The sequence below is a fragment of the Cuculus canorus genome, chromosome 27 (assembly GCF_017976375.1).
Source record: "Cuculus canorus isolate bCucCan1 chromosome 27, bCucCan1.pri, whole genome shotgun sequence".
NCBI classification, from domain to species: Eukaryota; Metazoa; Chordata; class Aves; order Cuculiformes; family Cuculidae; genus Cuculus; species Cuculus canorus.
Window position 1 is genome coordinate 5,555,334 of NC_071427.1, and position 12,710 is coordinate 5,568,043.

At 65.7% G+C, this 12,710-nt stretch overlaps 1 protein-coding gene across 4 annotated transcripts; it reads right to left on the minus strand.

Moving 5' to 3' along the window:
* Positions 1–2,463: 2,463 nt before the first annotated feature.
* On the minus strand, positions 2,464–12,615 carry PDE4C (phosphodiesterase 4C). 4 transcript variants are annotated; one of them, XM_054050429.1, is made up of 17 exons: positions 12,528–12,615; positions 12,013–12,062; positions 11,151–11,344; positions 6,635–6,823; positions 6,527–6,563; positions 6,380–6,444; positions 6,211–6,260; positions 5,508–5,623; positions 5,317–5,410; positions 4,661–4,839; positions 4,479–4,577; positions 4,243–4,407; positions 4,060–4,159; positions 3,816–3,970; positions 3,597–3,719; positions 3,226–3,408; positions 2,464–3,153 (listed from the first exon to the last, which is right to left on the minus strand). In XM_054050429.1, exons 2-17 carry the CDS (start codon positions 12,052–12,054, stop codon positions 2,638–2,640), a joined length of 2,307 nt encoding a protein of 768 aa, XP_053906404.1. In that variant the 5' UTR covers positions 12,055–12,062; positions 12,528–12,615; the 3' UTR covers positions 2,464–2,637. The 4 variants fall into 4 exon arrangements, with proteins under 4 accessions (XP_053906404.1, XP_053906403.1, XP_053906401.1 ...); XM_054050428.1 differs by having other exon boundaries at positions 12,013–12,065; positions 12,528–12,604; XM_054050426.1 differs by lacking the exons at positions 11,151–11,344; positions 12,013–12,062; positions 12,528–12,615 and adding an exon at positions 8,631–9,983.
* Positions 12,616–12,710: the final 95 nt, after the last annotated feature.

Genomic DNA, 12,710 nt, shown 5'->3' on the forward strand with positions numbered 1-12,710 from the left:
CCCCCACAGTGCTTCCAGTACTCCCAGTACCCATAGGGACCCCAGTGCTCCCAGTATTCCCAGTGCTTCCAGGGCCCCCAGTACCCCCACAGTACTCCCAGTACCCATGGGGACCCCAGTGCTCCCAGCATTCCCAATGCTTCCAGGGCCCCCAGTACCCCCACAGTGCTCCCAGTATTCTCAGTGCTTCCAGTACTCCCAGTACCCATGGGGACCCCAGTGTTCCCAGTATTCCCAATGCTTCCAGGGCCCCCAGTACTCCCACAGTGCTCCCAGTATTCTCAGTGCTTCCAGTACTCCCAGTACCCATGGGGACCCCAGTGCTCCCAGTATTCCCAATGCTTCCAGGGCCCCCAGTACTCCCACAGTGCTCCCAGTATTCTCAGTGCTTCCAGTACTCCCAGTACCCATGGGGACTCCAGTGTTCCCAGTATTCCCAGTGCTGCCAGTGCTTCCAGGGCCCCCAGTACCCCCAGTCTCCCAGTAGCCCCAGGGCCCCCAGTATTCCCAGTATCTCCAGTATCTGGCCCAGCTGGGGCAAGAGGCGCAAGTAGGCCTCCCCGTCCCTGGGGCGCCGTGTCCTCCCTCGCCCTGTGCACTCAGCAGGGATTAGGGAAGGTGGCATATGGCAGCCTCACAGGAGGGTGATGGGGCCCGGCCGGGGGCTCCACAGCCCTGTCCTCGCCAGGGCTGCCTCTCTGTTGGGTGACGGGCACTCAAGGGCTTCTGCTCTGTTGTGGCTCCTCTCCACCGTGGGCACTCATTAAGGACAGCCCGGGGCAGGACGGATCCTGACCCCCCTGGCTCTCTGGGGCTCTGCCTGGAGCCCACCAGCCGTGTCAAGGCACTACCAGGAGGCAGGGATAGATTCGGCTGCCATGGGTGCTGCCCTCCACCTCCCCAGGTGCTCCATCACCAGCCAAAGTGCATGGATGCTGCAGCCCCACAGCCCAAACAAGGGGTGTCAAAGAGCTTTTTCAACCAGATTCTGCCCCCATGCATGGATGCTGCAGCCCCACAGCCCAAACAAGGGGCGTAAAAGGGCTTTTTCAACCAGATTTTTGCCCCTGTGCATGGATGCTGCAGCCCCACAGCCCAAACAAGGGGTGTCAAAGGACTCGTTCAACCAGATTCTGCCCCTGTGCATGGATGCTGCAGCCCCACAGCCCAAACAAGGGGCGTAAAAGGGCTTTTTCAACCAGATTTTTGCCCCTGTGCATGGATGCTGCAGCCCCACAGCACAAGCAAGGGATGAAAAAGGGCTTTTTCAACAGCTCCTGCCTTGCTCCCAGCTGGTGGAAAGCCTTGGGCAAGATCCCAGTGCAGCACGAGGCCGTTCAGGGAGCTCTGGGAACGCAGAGCTTCACCTGGTCCCCCCTGTCACCCTGCCGGCGCATGGCCCCGCTCCGTCGAGAGAGATGGGAGGACACCAAGCATCCACCCGCGAAGCAGTGATGGCGCGGAGCCATCCGGCATTCCCAGCCGAGCCCTGGAAACCAACCGGGCTGGGAAAGGAGAATCCTACGGCCCCAACCGACGGGAGAACCCGGGCTGGGCAGCAGGTGAGAGCTGGCGGGGCCTCGCGTGCCAGGGCAGTGCCGCGGGTGGGGACGTGTTTGCAGATATAAATCACCGTTGGGAGCAATGCGGAAGAGCGAAAGAACGGGCTGTGCACCGCGCCAAGCCGGCGATTAAATATTTACTTTGGTCTGTTGTGTTTGCCAGCGATGGAGCGACGTTTCCAGGGAGGAGCTCGCTGTTGTTCATCCAAGGTGCCCAGCAGGAGACGGGGCCACCAACCACGCAGGTCCCTGGGGACACCGGCGCCACGACAGCGCGGTAAAGAGGTACTTACAAGGCTCGCGTTTCAAGGGGAAAAAAACACATTTAATGCCTGGAAGGTGAAGGAAGAAACCAAAAGGACTCCAGGGGCTGCCCTGGCCCTTGTGGAGACAAACAGGGGATTGCTAAGTCCAAACATAGCATTTCCAGTGCCGATCACAGAGCAGAAACGCACTTTTCTGCCGCGGGATCACGAGTGAGTGTGCCCAGGTGAGGCTGGTATGAAAAAGTGAGCTACAAAAAGGCTTGAAAAAGTGAACCTGTCCTCAAATAAATAAATCACTGACTCGTGCCCGTGCCGTGCCGCGGTGCCTGGTGGCACGGAGGTCCCTGGTGCCGGTGGCTGGTGCCCTGTGCCTGCCTCGCCGTCCCACCGCGGTGCTGCCGTCATGCAAGGGGCCACCAAGGAGATGACAAAAGGCTTTTGGCTGTGTCCGGCCCTGGGGGAGACGTGTTCCTAAAGCCCTGGGGGGCACCTTGGCCCCAGGGTTGGGATGGGGCAGGAGCACAGTGTCCCCAAAACCCATCCGAAGGGGACAAAGACCTTTCCCAGCAGCTGGCTGTGGGGACGCTGGGTGGGAGCTGGGGACAGTCACTGAGAAAGGGCGAGCACGTTCCTTGTGCCCATCAGGATGTGTCCATCTCCTGCACGAGGACACACATTGGGTTCCTCCGTGTCCCGGTGGCCACCTCGGTCCCTGTGGTACCAGCGCTCTCCACTGTCCCCAGCACTTACCAGGGCAGCACCCAGTCCCACGTCCCCACGGCAGCGAGGGGACCCACCGGCCGGTGTCACTACGTGCCGAGGGGCAGGAATGTGACATTGCCTTCCGTGTCCAGGCATAGCCCCTGGCTGCCCTCGGGCCGCGACACCGCATGCCCACCGCCATCCCCGGGCAGCGTCCCCGCCAGCGCCTGCCGGTTGTCCACGTCCCTGGGGCAGGTGACAGGCGAGTCCTGGTCCCCGGGGCCAGGTGACAGGTGCTCAGTGTCAGCCGGCTCCGAGTCATCTGTGGCTGGTGTCTTAGAGCCACTGTTGTCCTCTTCCAAGGGGCTCTCAGCCCCCTCCAGCTCCGTGTCCGACTCACCCTCCTCTTCCTCCTCCTCCAGCGTCAGCTCAAACTGGAACTTGTCAGTGTTGGCGGGGGACACTCCAGGTCCCTCGGGTGGTGGGGACGGGCTGCGTGGGATCATGCTCTGGTACCATTCCCGGTTGTCCTCCAGCGTGTCCAGGATCTCCTGGGCATCGGGGTGCACCAGGTCAGCCCACGTCTCCCACAGCGGGTGGGCGATGAAGTCAATGAAGCCCACCTGGAGAAAGGCAGAGCTGAGCCCCCAGACTGACCTTGTGGCCACCACCCCAGTCCTGTGCCGCTGCCCCACCTGTGACTTCTCCACAGAGGCGGTATGCTTGTCGCACATGGGGCTGATCTCCATCCCCTTCTCCCGCTCCCGGTCGCCTTGGTGGAAGAACTCCTCCATGATACGGTCAGTCCACTGCCGGTACAGGTCCAGCGGCTTTGTGGGGTTGCTGAGGTCAGCGCAGTGCACCATGTTCTGCAGGACCTGTGGACGTAGACACGGAATCGCTAAACCAAAGTCCCTTGTCTCCTAGGGCCACCACCCCTGACCATGGTCAGCCCGTGTTGGGAGGGGTGGTTGCACCAAACAGGACATCCCAACAGCTCTGGCTGGAGCCAGGACCAACACCTGCAATGCCAGGAAGGTTTCCCCACCCATGTTCCCGGGCCCACCTGGATCCGGTCGGAGTAATTGTCCAGCAGCAGCACTCCCAGGCTGGTCACCTTTTTGGTCTCCACCATGGTCTTCAAATCCGCCAGCAGATTCATGTGCTTGGACATGTCTGTAGCCAGCACCTGGGCAGGGCAAGCGGGAACGGGGCTCAGCCCGACCCCACCACAGAGCCCCCAAGCCCAGAACCCCCACCTCAGGGTGGTCCAGGCTCCCCCTACCATGTCAATGGCCATTTTGCGGAGTGACTGCCTTTGCTTCTTGCTCAGGTTTTGGAAGATATCACAGTTCTCCTCCTGGAGAAGCTTGAAACCAACAGCCAGGTGGTGGTTCTCCAGCACCGAAGCGTCATTGTACATCAGTGCCAGCTCTGAGTCTGCGAGACAGCACTGGTCACCCCAGGGTGGCTCCTGGATGTCAGGGTCCCTCATGCCTCCCCAGCTCCATCCCAGCACCCTGGCTCACTGGTGTTGATCAGGAACTGGTTGGAGACACCAGGGTGGTCAACATCATGGATGGCGCTGGCAAAGATGGCAGCCATGATCTCCAGGTCTGTGAAGACAGCCTAGGAATGGTGGAGAAAGGCAATGCAGATGTGTTATGGCCCCATCAGACACACTCGGTGGCCTTGGGATGACGCGGGCTCACCTCCAGCGCAGGCGTGGAGAGGAGGACATGAGTGGACTGAGCCACATCGGCAGCATGGATATTGTTGTGGTAGGCCACGTCAGTATGGTAGTGGTCCTCCAGCGTTAGCATGTAGGTGATGAAGGTGTCGACGGGGATGCGGAAGGTCTTCATAAGGTCACGTTCCTGTGGGGAGGAGGGAAGTGGCTCGTCCCCATCCAGACGTGGGCGTGGGGATGTGCTGTTGGGATGCTCACCTGGAAGATGCTGTACATGATGACCGTCAGTGGGCGGTTGCCTGAATACTCGGCGACTTTAAACACGTTAAGCCCCCACTTATTGGTGTCCTCCAGCTCCTGGGGACCAGAGGGACAGAAGTCCACGCATGGCCAGGGCCAGGGACCCCACGGCCAACTGGGTGACCCGTGCCAGGGCTCACCTTGGCCAGCAGCCCCTCCTGGTCCGTCTGCACTCCGAAGCGGGGGATGCCGGCGGTGGTGAGGCTGGAGCCATGCGTGAGCTTCCTGACACCGCTGATCTGGGACATGGGGCGCTTCCTCCGCTCCTTCTCCTTGTCCTTGGCCAGTGCCGAGGGGATCTCCACCTCATGCTGCTTGTCTGGGCCAGCATGGGGGACCGTGAGCAGGTGGGGGACCCCAGTTTCCCGCGGCATCCTCCAGCTATGCCGGTGATGTCAGCCAGCATGGAGAACACCGCGATGCCATGGCAACGGGGGGGCTGCCTGGGGGATGCCCAGCGCTTCCCCGCGTGGTGCCACCACCTGCCGTGGGGCCCGGGACCCCCAGGAACAGCCCCTCTGCAGGCTGCCCACCCGCACACCAGTACGCACCAGTCTGCACCAGTGGGCACCAACGCTCCCAGGCAGGACAAAGGCTCCAAATCCCACTGGGACGCTTGGGAAAGCCCCCCCAGCTCCCCACATCCAACATTTGTCTGGGAAGCATGGGGCTCAGCCGTTGGGCACCGTCCCCACTGAGTGCCACAGCATTCCCGCCCGGGTCCCTGCGGGACGGAGCCCTCCCCGCTGCTGGCACGGAGGTGGCACCGCATGGAGGTGTCCCTGAGGGTTCTCACCCAGGAAAGTGCTGGAGATGTACTCGGAGACCTGGTTCCCGGAGCGGCTGGTCTCCGAGAGGTGCGTCAGCTCCCGGTTCAGCATCCGTTTGAACTGCGGGCAGCGGGCAGCGCTCAGCGCCGCAGGGCGAGGGCAGGACCCCATCCTGGGGTCTCCGTGCCCCCCATCACGGTGCCATGGGGACCCTTACCTTGTTGGAGGCCATCTCGCTGACCGAGTGCCTGGTCTGCAGCGTCTCCAGCTGGTCCAGGCACCAGTCCAGCTCCTCCAGGGTCTCCCTCGAGAGCTTCTGGTGGGCATCTTCTGCTGGGGGTACCCACTGCCTTGGCAAGGGACCTGCCCGGCACGGGGGCACACGCAGGGTCCCTGCCGCGGTGCCCTGATCCCTGGTGGGTGGTTGTGCCACACCGAGCCCAAGGGCTCACCGGCTTGGCTGCCCACAACATTGCCCAAGCAGGGTGGCCGCAGGCGTGGGGGGACGCAGGGGACTGGCTGGGGTCGGGCGCTGGGGTCAAGCATCCCTGGATGGTGGGGCTCAGCCCCATCGCGATGCGTCCCCATCGCACGGTGTCCCCGGCACGTGCCGTGCCACACCGTGCCCATGGGTGACAGCCAACCCGGGGGCAGCCGAACTCCCACGGGGCCCCGTTCGCCGCCGGGGTTTTATTAATGGAAGGTTTGACGTCAACGGGAGCCTTTCCATCACCGCCACGGCGCGAAGGGCAGCCAGGCAGGAGGAGCTGCCGAAAACCAGACATGGATCCCAAAGGGCAAAGCTGCAGCTCTGCCCCCACCGGGGAAGGGGGGAGGGTTTGCTGCACCCCCACAAGCCCATCACCAGGGATGCAGGGACAACCGTGCCACCCCAAAGGCATTGTCCCCCCGGCACTCACCAGCGATGCTGCCCTTGCTCCCGGAGGGCAGGCTGCTGCTCGACGCTCGCCTGCCAAATGCGGGGGGGTTGAGAAGCTGGGACCCCCAGGGTGGCGCATCCCCCCTCTCTGCCATGGGTCAGAGCCCCCCACCTGGGCAAGACCCTCACCCATCCCACAGCCGACTCACTTCATGCCGGCGCGGTCCTGCAGGTGGGTCAGGTTGTTCCGGACGGTGCGGAGGCTGGCCAGGACCTGGGGTGGGAGGGGGGCTTAGAGCCAGGCAGACCCCCCCGGCCGTGTCCCCTCCTCGCCAGGGCGCAGGGATGGCACCTACCTGGGCGAACGGCGTGACGATCATGTCTTCTCCGTGGCTGCGGGAGCAAAGGGAGCGTGAGCGGCAGGGAGCAGGCTCGGGGCGGGGGTCAGGGTGAGGGGCACTCACAGGTCGCTGGCGATGGAGGAGTTGCGGGACATGGCTTTTGGGGACAGGTCATAGTCGCTGTCGGAGCGGTAGAGGAAGGACTCGCGGCGTTGGCCGTGGGGGAAGGTGCCTTGCAGGACCAGCCCCGCGCCCGGGCTGGCCTGGGGGTCCAGCGCGCCCCGCCCGGGGGGGCCATTCTCCAGGTCGAAGCTGCGAGAGGAGAGGGGACAAAGCTGGCAATGGGTGAGTGGCCCGGGGACCTCAGCCTCTGGGTACATTGGATGCCACCAGCTTCACCGGGATCTCCATGCCACTCGCCTCACTCAGCACCCCAGCTTGGTGGCCCCCATGACACCGGCTGCTGCCCACATCCCACCTGCCGCCGTCAGCTCCTTCGCCCCTGTGCTGAGAACGGGCACAACTCAGTGCATGTGAACCCATCAGTACAATGGGGTTCAGGATCAGGGGTGCATCCCAGCTCAGTGGCCCCTGCTGTGACACTGTTGGGCCACCACCCAACCTGGCCTCACCGTCTCCTTTGTCCCCCGTGCTGAGAACGGGCACAACTCAACGCACACGGACCCCCTCAGCAGCCTGCCAGCGCCGCGGTGGCCGGGACTGGGGACGCCAGCTAGAGCAGGCAGGTTGTTCCGCGTCATCCGGGTGGGATAGGACCCCCTGCCCTGGAGCCCCCAACTCCAGAGACCCCAGGAAAGGCTTCCACCCATTCCATCCTGTCCCCAGAGCCAGCACCGCCGTCCCCGATTGTCCTAAGCCTTTGATAGCCCCAAAGCCTCCATCAGCCTCAGCTCAGGGCACCGTGTCCCGCGGTGGGAACAGTGTCCCAGCTACGGCACGGAGCCAGGGGATGTAATAGGACAGAAAATGCCAGGGGAGCCAAGCCCTGCCCCTTGGGGACACGCTGGTGGCAGCACGAGGACACCCCAACCAAAGTCACTTGGGGGACAAAGAGACACCGGGGACGGTCACCCTGCGGCGTCCCATGGCGGCTGCTCCCCCCCAGCTCCGCTGCTCCGGGGTCATGGGAAAGGTTGCGCGCAAGGAGGCGGCGAGAGCCAGCCAGCGCCTGTCCCCTTGGGCAGCCGCCACCGCCACGGGGACAGGAACCAGCCACCCCAGAGCACTGGGCAAACTGGGCAAACTGGGCAGAGCAGCCCCCCTGTCCCCACGGCTGGGAGCTCAGCACCTACCCGATGCAGGAGTGCCTCCGCGCCGGGCACCGGCTGCTCGGCAGCATCGCTCTGCTCCGGCGGCCGCCCCGGTGCCCGCGGCGTGGCCGTCCCCAGCGGTGGCAGTGCCAGCCAGGCACCGCGTCAGCCGTCCCGCAGCCCCTTGTTTTCCTGCCTCGCGTCTCCGATGGTACCAGAGACACAAAGCAGCATTGTCCCCATCCCCGTGCCACTGCCACTGACCCCGCTGCCAGCCCCGGGCACAGCCCCCAGCCCCGGCATGGGCAGGGGGACACGCGGGGCTGTGGCCAAATTCGAGCCCCTCGTTTCGGTGTCGGCATTAATAACGGTGCTGGATGCCGGGGCCGCTATAAATAGAAGCTGTTGCCACCGAGAAGGGAATCTGCTGAGCCCCACGGCACCCACACAGGTGCGGCTGGCACCCCCTGGCACCCCCCGGGCACTGCAGGGCACACAGGGGGGCACCCCCAAACCAGCTCATTGAGGGGGCAGGGAGGTGCCCGGCTGTGCCGCCGTGGGGGGTTTGGTGCCTTGCCATGCCAGGAAAAGCCCCTCTCTCCCCTCGCTGATGCGGTGTCCGTGCCGTGGGGCAGACGCCTGGCACACCCACGCGGTCATCGCTGCAATGAGTGCGCCCGTGCTCAGCTGGCGGCTCCCCGCTGCCCGGCTCAGCCCCCGGTGACACCGCTGTCCCCCTGCTCATAGCCAGTGTCCCCTGGAGATGTGCCACAGCCTCGGGGGCTCCTCACTGACCCCATCCCAGCGGCACAGCCGAGTGCCTCCTCCCGCCAGCGTCCCCCCCTTACCAGAGGGGATGCGCCACAGTGAAGCGCCGCTGCAGGCGGATGCTCTGGTTCATAAGGAGCTTCCTGAAGAGGATGGGGGAATTGCGGGGCGAGGCCGCCGGCGAAGGCTCCGGTGAGCGGGGCGCGGTGGGCAGCATGGCCCAGGGACCCCCGGCACAGCGGCCAGGCCACGGTACCGGACGGTGCCGAGCAGGAAGCGTGCGGCCGTCCCAGCCTCGGCCCCGGGAAACTTTCCATCCCCCTCCCACCAGCGCCTGGGAAATTAAACAACTGTCTGGCTCCGGCAGGCGGCACACGGAGCGGGTCCCCCCCGGCTGCGCCGGCACGGTGCGCACCGGCTGCCCGGGCATGTGGCTGCTCGCTGGCCCCGTGCCACCGGCCACCCCGCTGGCCCCGAGGCAGCAGCTGCTCCCACATGGGTTGGGGTGCTGAGCCTGGACACATGGCACAACGCCACGCTGACCCCCAAGTGTCCCCAACGTATGGAGCAGCTGTGCCACCGAGGGACACGGTTGAGCCTGGAGCATCCTGGACACATGGTGTGGACACACCATGGTGACATCAAGGGACACGGTTGAGCCTGGAGCATCCTGGACACATGGTGTGGACACACCATGGTGCCATCAAGGGACACAGTTGAGCCTGGAGCATCCCAAAACCACGGTACGGTCACACCATGGTGCCGCTAAGGACCATGTCAGAACCTGCAGCATCCTGGGCACGTGGTGGCTGTGCCACAGTGCCACCAAGGGATCTATCAGAGCCTGGAGCATCCCAACCACAAGGTGTAGCCATGCCTTGGTGCCACCAAAGGACTTGTCTGAGCCTGGTGCATCCTGGACACATGGTGGCTGTGCCACTGAGGGATCTGTCGGAGCCTGCGGTGTCCCAAACACACAGTGTGGCCGTGCCTCGGTGCCACCCATGGGCTGTGAGAGCCAAACCTGCGCCGGGGCTCGCACAGCGCCCCTGCTCCGCCTCGCTGCTGGTGAGGGGACAGGGAGGAGCAGGATGAGTCCCGTGGGAGATGGCAAGTGCCCAGCAGTGCCCGCAGAGTCCCCACATCCAGCCAGAAGCGTGTCCTGGTGGAGGGGTCCCTCTTCACCGTGAGCACAACACAGGGACCCCAGGACAGAAGGACGCGGGGGACATTGTGGCGGGGGCAGAGCTGTCCCCAGGAACCCTCTGGACAGCCGGTATGGGCAGGAGGATCCATGGGACAGCCAGTCCTGTCCCCTCGGGGACATGGCTGTCCCTGCGGCGGACACGTGTCCATGCGGGGCATGGACAACAAGTGACACCGGAGCCAGGGCTCTTGGCCGTGCCAGCCCCGTGCTGTCCCCACGAGCCGGGCTGGGACAGGCTGGAGCTGGGAATGGCCCAAAAATAACCCTGCGGGGACCGAGCCATGGTGGGAGGGAGCGAGGTCACCCCCGGGCAGGGACAGGCCAGCACCGCAGTGGCACCGGGCTGGGACAGGGGATGGGGACAGGGAGAGGGTGAGGGTGAGGAGGATGGGGAGAGGGTACAGGGAGAGGAGGATGGGGAGAGGGAGAGGAGGATGGGGAGAGGGAGAGGAGGATGGGGAGAGGGAGAGGATGAGGAGGATGGGGAGAGGGAGAGGATGAGGAGGATGGGGAGAGGGAGAGGATGAGGAGGATGGGGAGAGGGTACAGAGAGAGGAGGATGGGGAGAGGGTACAGAGAGAGGAGGATGGGGACAGGGAGAGGATGAGGAGGACGGGGACAGGGAGAGGGACAGGGGCTGGAGGTGATGGAGGTGACTGGGATGGGCACAGGGTGGTGGGAGAGGGAGGGGACAGGGATGGGGGTGTTGGGGATGAAGGGGACAGGGGTGGGTGGTGGGGATGAGGATGGGGACAAGGATGGGTGATGGGGTGACAGGGATGAAGATGATGTGGGTGAAAGCAAGAGACGAAGTAATGGGGATGGAGGGGACAGGGATGGGGACAGGTGCAAGGGGACGGGGATGGAGGTGGAGGGGACGGGGTGATGAGGATGGGGACAGGGATGGAGGTGGAGGGGACAGGGATAGAGGTGGAGGGGACAGGGATGGAGGTGGAGGGGACAGGGCTGATGAGGATGGGGACAGGGATGGAGGTGGAGGGGACAGGGATGGAGGTGGAGGGGACAGGGATGGAGGTGGAGGGGACAGGGCTGATGAGGATGGGGACAGGGATGGAGGTGGAGGGGACAGGGGTGGAGATGGAGGGGACAGGGGTGATGAGGATGGGGACAGGGAGGTGTGGAGAAGGGGGACGAAGACGGGGGTTTGGGGATGGGAGGTGACGGAGCAGGGACAGCGGTGGCGGGGATGGCGATGGCCATCCCGGGGCCGGAGCAGCGGGGATGGGGTGGGGTTTTTCTCCGCCTCTACCGGGCGCTCAGCCGGTCCCGGTGCCGCTGTCCGCCCGCCGGTGCTGAAACCGGGAACACCCAGCCCGGTAACGCCATCCCGGTACCACCGGAGCGACCCACCCTCCCCCCGTTCCACACTTACCGGGAGGGTTCGGCCTCGTCGCCGCTGCTGGGGCCGCTCTCCTCGATGGTGAAGACCACCCGGGCGGGCTCGGGCTCCCGGGACGCCTCCGCCAACCGGCAGCCCAGCGAAGGCAGCAACGGGCTCCCGGAGAACCGGCGCCGCACGGCGCCCACCGCGGCTCCCGGGGCAGCCTCGGCGGCATCGCGGCAGCGCTGCGGGACACGGGGCGGCGGTGAGGGGCGCGGGGCCCGGCACCGGGGAGCTCTGCGGGGCAACGGGAGCGGCACCGGCACCGGGGAGCTCTGCGGGGCAACGGCACCGGGAGCGGCACCGGGGGGCTCTGCGGGGCAACGGCACCGGCACCGGGGAGCTCTCCGGGGCGCTGTTCTCGAGGACCGGGGGGCTCTACGGGCGCTGGTCCCCGGTCCCTGCCCGGTGTCCGTGTCCCGTCCCTCTCCCCCACCCCCCATACCGGAGTTCGCCTCCCCGGGGCAGCACCCCCCCTCCCCCCGGTACCGGGCGCCCTCTGCCGGTCCCGGGGCGGGGCGGGAGGCACGGGGCGAAGGGCACCAACGGAACCCCAGGAGTGTCTGGGCTCGTAGGGCACGGAGCCACCGGGACATCCCCCTCCCCCCTCCCCAGGACTCACCGGAAAACCCCCGGAGCCGGCTCACAATTAACCAGAGGTGAAGAATAATTAACCGCCCATTAAGGCGATAATTAACTCCATCTGAGCGTCGCCAGCTGGGTTATTGCTGCCCGGGGGGCCCAGCGATGGGATGCTCGCACCGGGGACACCCCACATCCCGGGGATCCCCCCCCCGGGGACACCTCTGCCCCCCCCACCCCCGGTCCCTCCCGGTCCCGGTCCCGTTCTAACCTCCGCACCGAGGAAAGGCAGCGCCGTTCGGCTCCGTCTCATCGCCGTCCCTGCTGGAGGGGAGCTCCGGGAGATGCTATCGGTGGGGACTCCCTCGAGACCTCCCCCCCCTCCACCCCGGGGGCACCGGGTCCTCCCACCCGTGATTTACCGGCTCTGAGATTTATGGGCTCAACCCCCACCCCGGGTTTCAGGTTCCTCCCCCCCACCTCTTCCCCGGTGCCCCCACGGGCAGGGATAAGCACGGGGATGGTGCCCCCGCCTGCACCCCAAGCCCTGAACCCACCACCCCCGTTAATCACAGAGCACAGCCACCCGTTACCCACGGCCCCGGGAACCGGGGGGCACCGGGGGCAGCGAGGCCGGTTGTGCCCCCAAAGCTCCCCCCCCGTCCCCCATAGGGCTGAGCCCCCCGCGCCCTCCGGAGCACCCCCAGCCCAAACCCCGGTGGTGCTGAGCCCCTGCACGGGGGTCCGAGCACCGTCACCCCCCCACCCGTGCCCGCAGCCCCTCACCGGTGCCCGGTCCTCGTGCTGTGCCGCGGTCCTCGCCGTGCGCCGCGGCCTCGGCCGAGTGCAGCGGAGCAGAAGGAAGGCGACGTGCGTGCCTGGCTGCGCGCTCCCTCCCAGCCCACCCCGACGGGGGGGCTGCGGGGCACCCACCACCGCAATGCACCCCATGGGCACCCCAACGCCACC

Excerpts from the sequence above, each read along its gene's own strand:
- PDE4C (XM_054050426.1), bottom strand. The coding sequence starts at position 9,184 with ATGGTGTGTCCACACCATGTGTCCAGGATGCTCCAGGCTCAACCGTGT. Across the intron at positions 5,624-6,210 it reads GAGCAAGGGCAGCATCGCTG|CAGAAGATGCCCACCAGAAG; the intron begins GTGAGTGCCGGG and ends GGGTACCCCCAG. Across the intron at positions 4,840-5,316 it reads CATCTCCAGCACTTTCCTGG|ACAAGCAGCATGAGGTGGAG; the intron begins GTGAGAACCCTC and ends ATGCTGGCCCAG.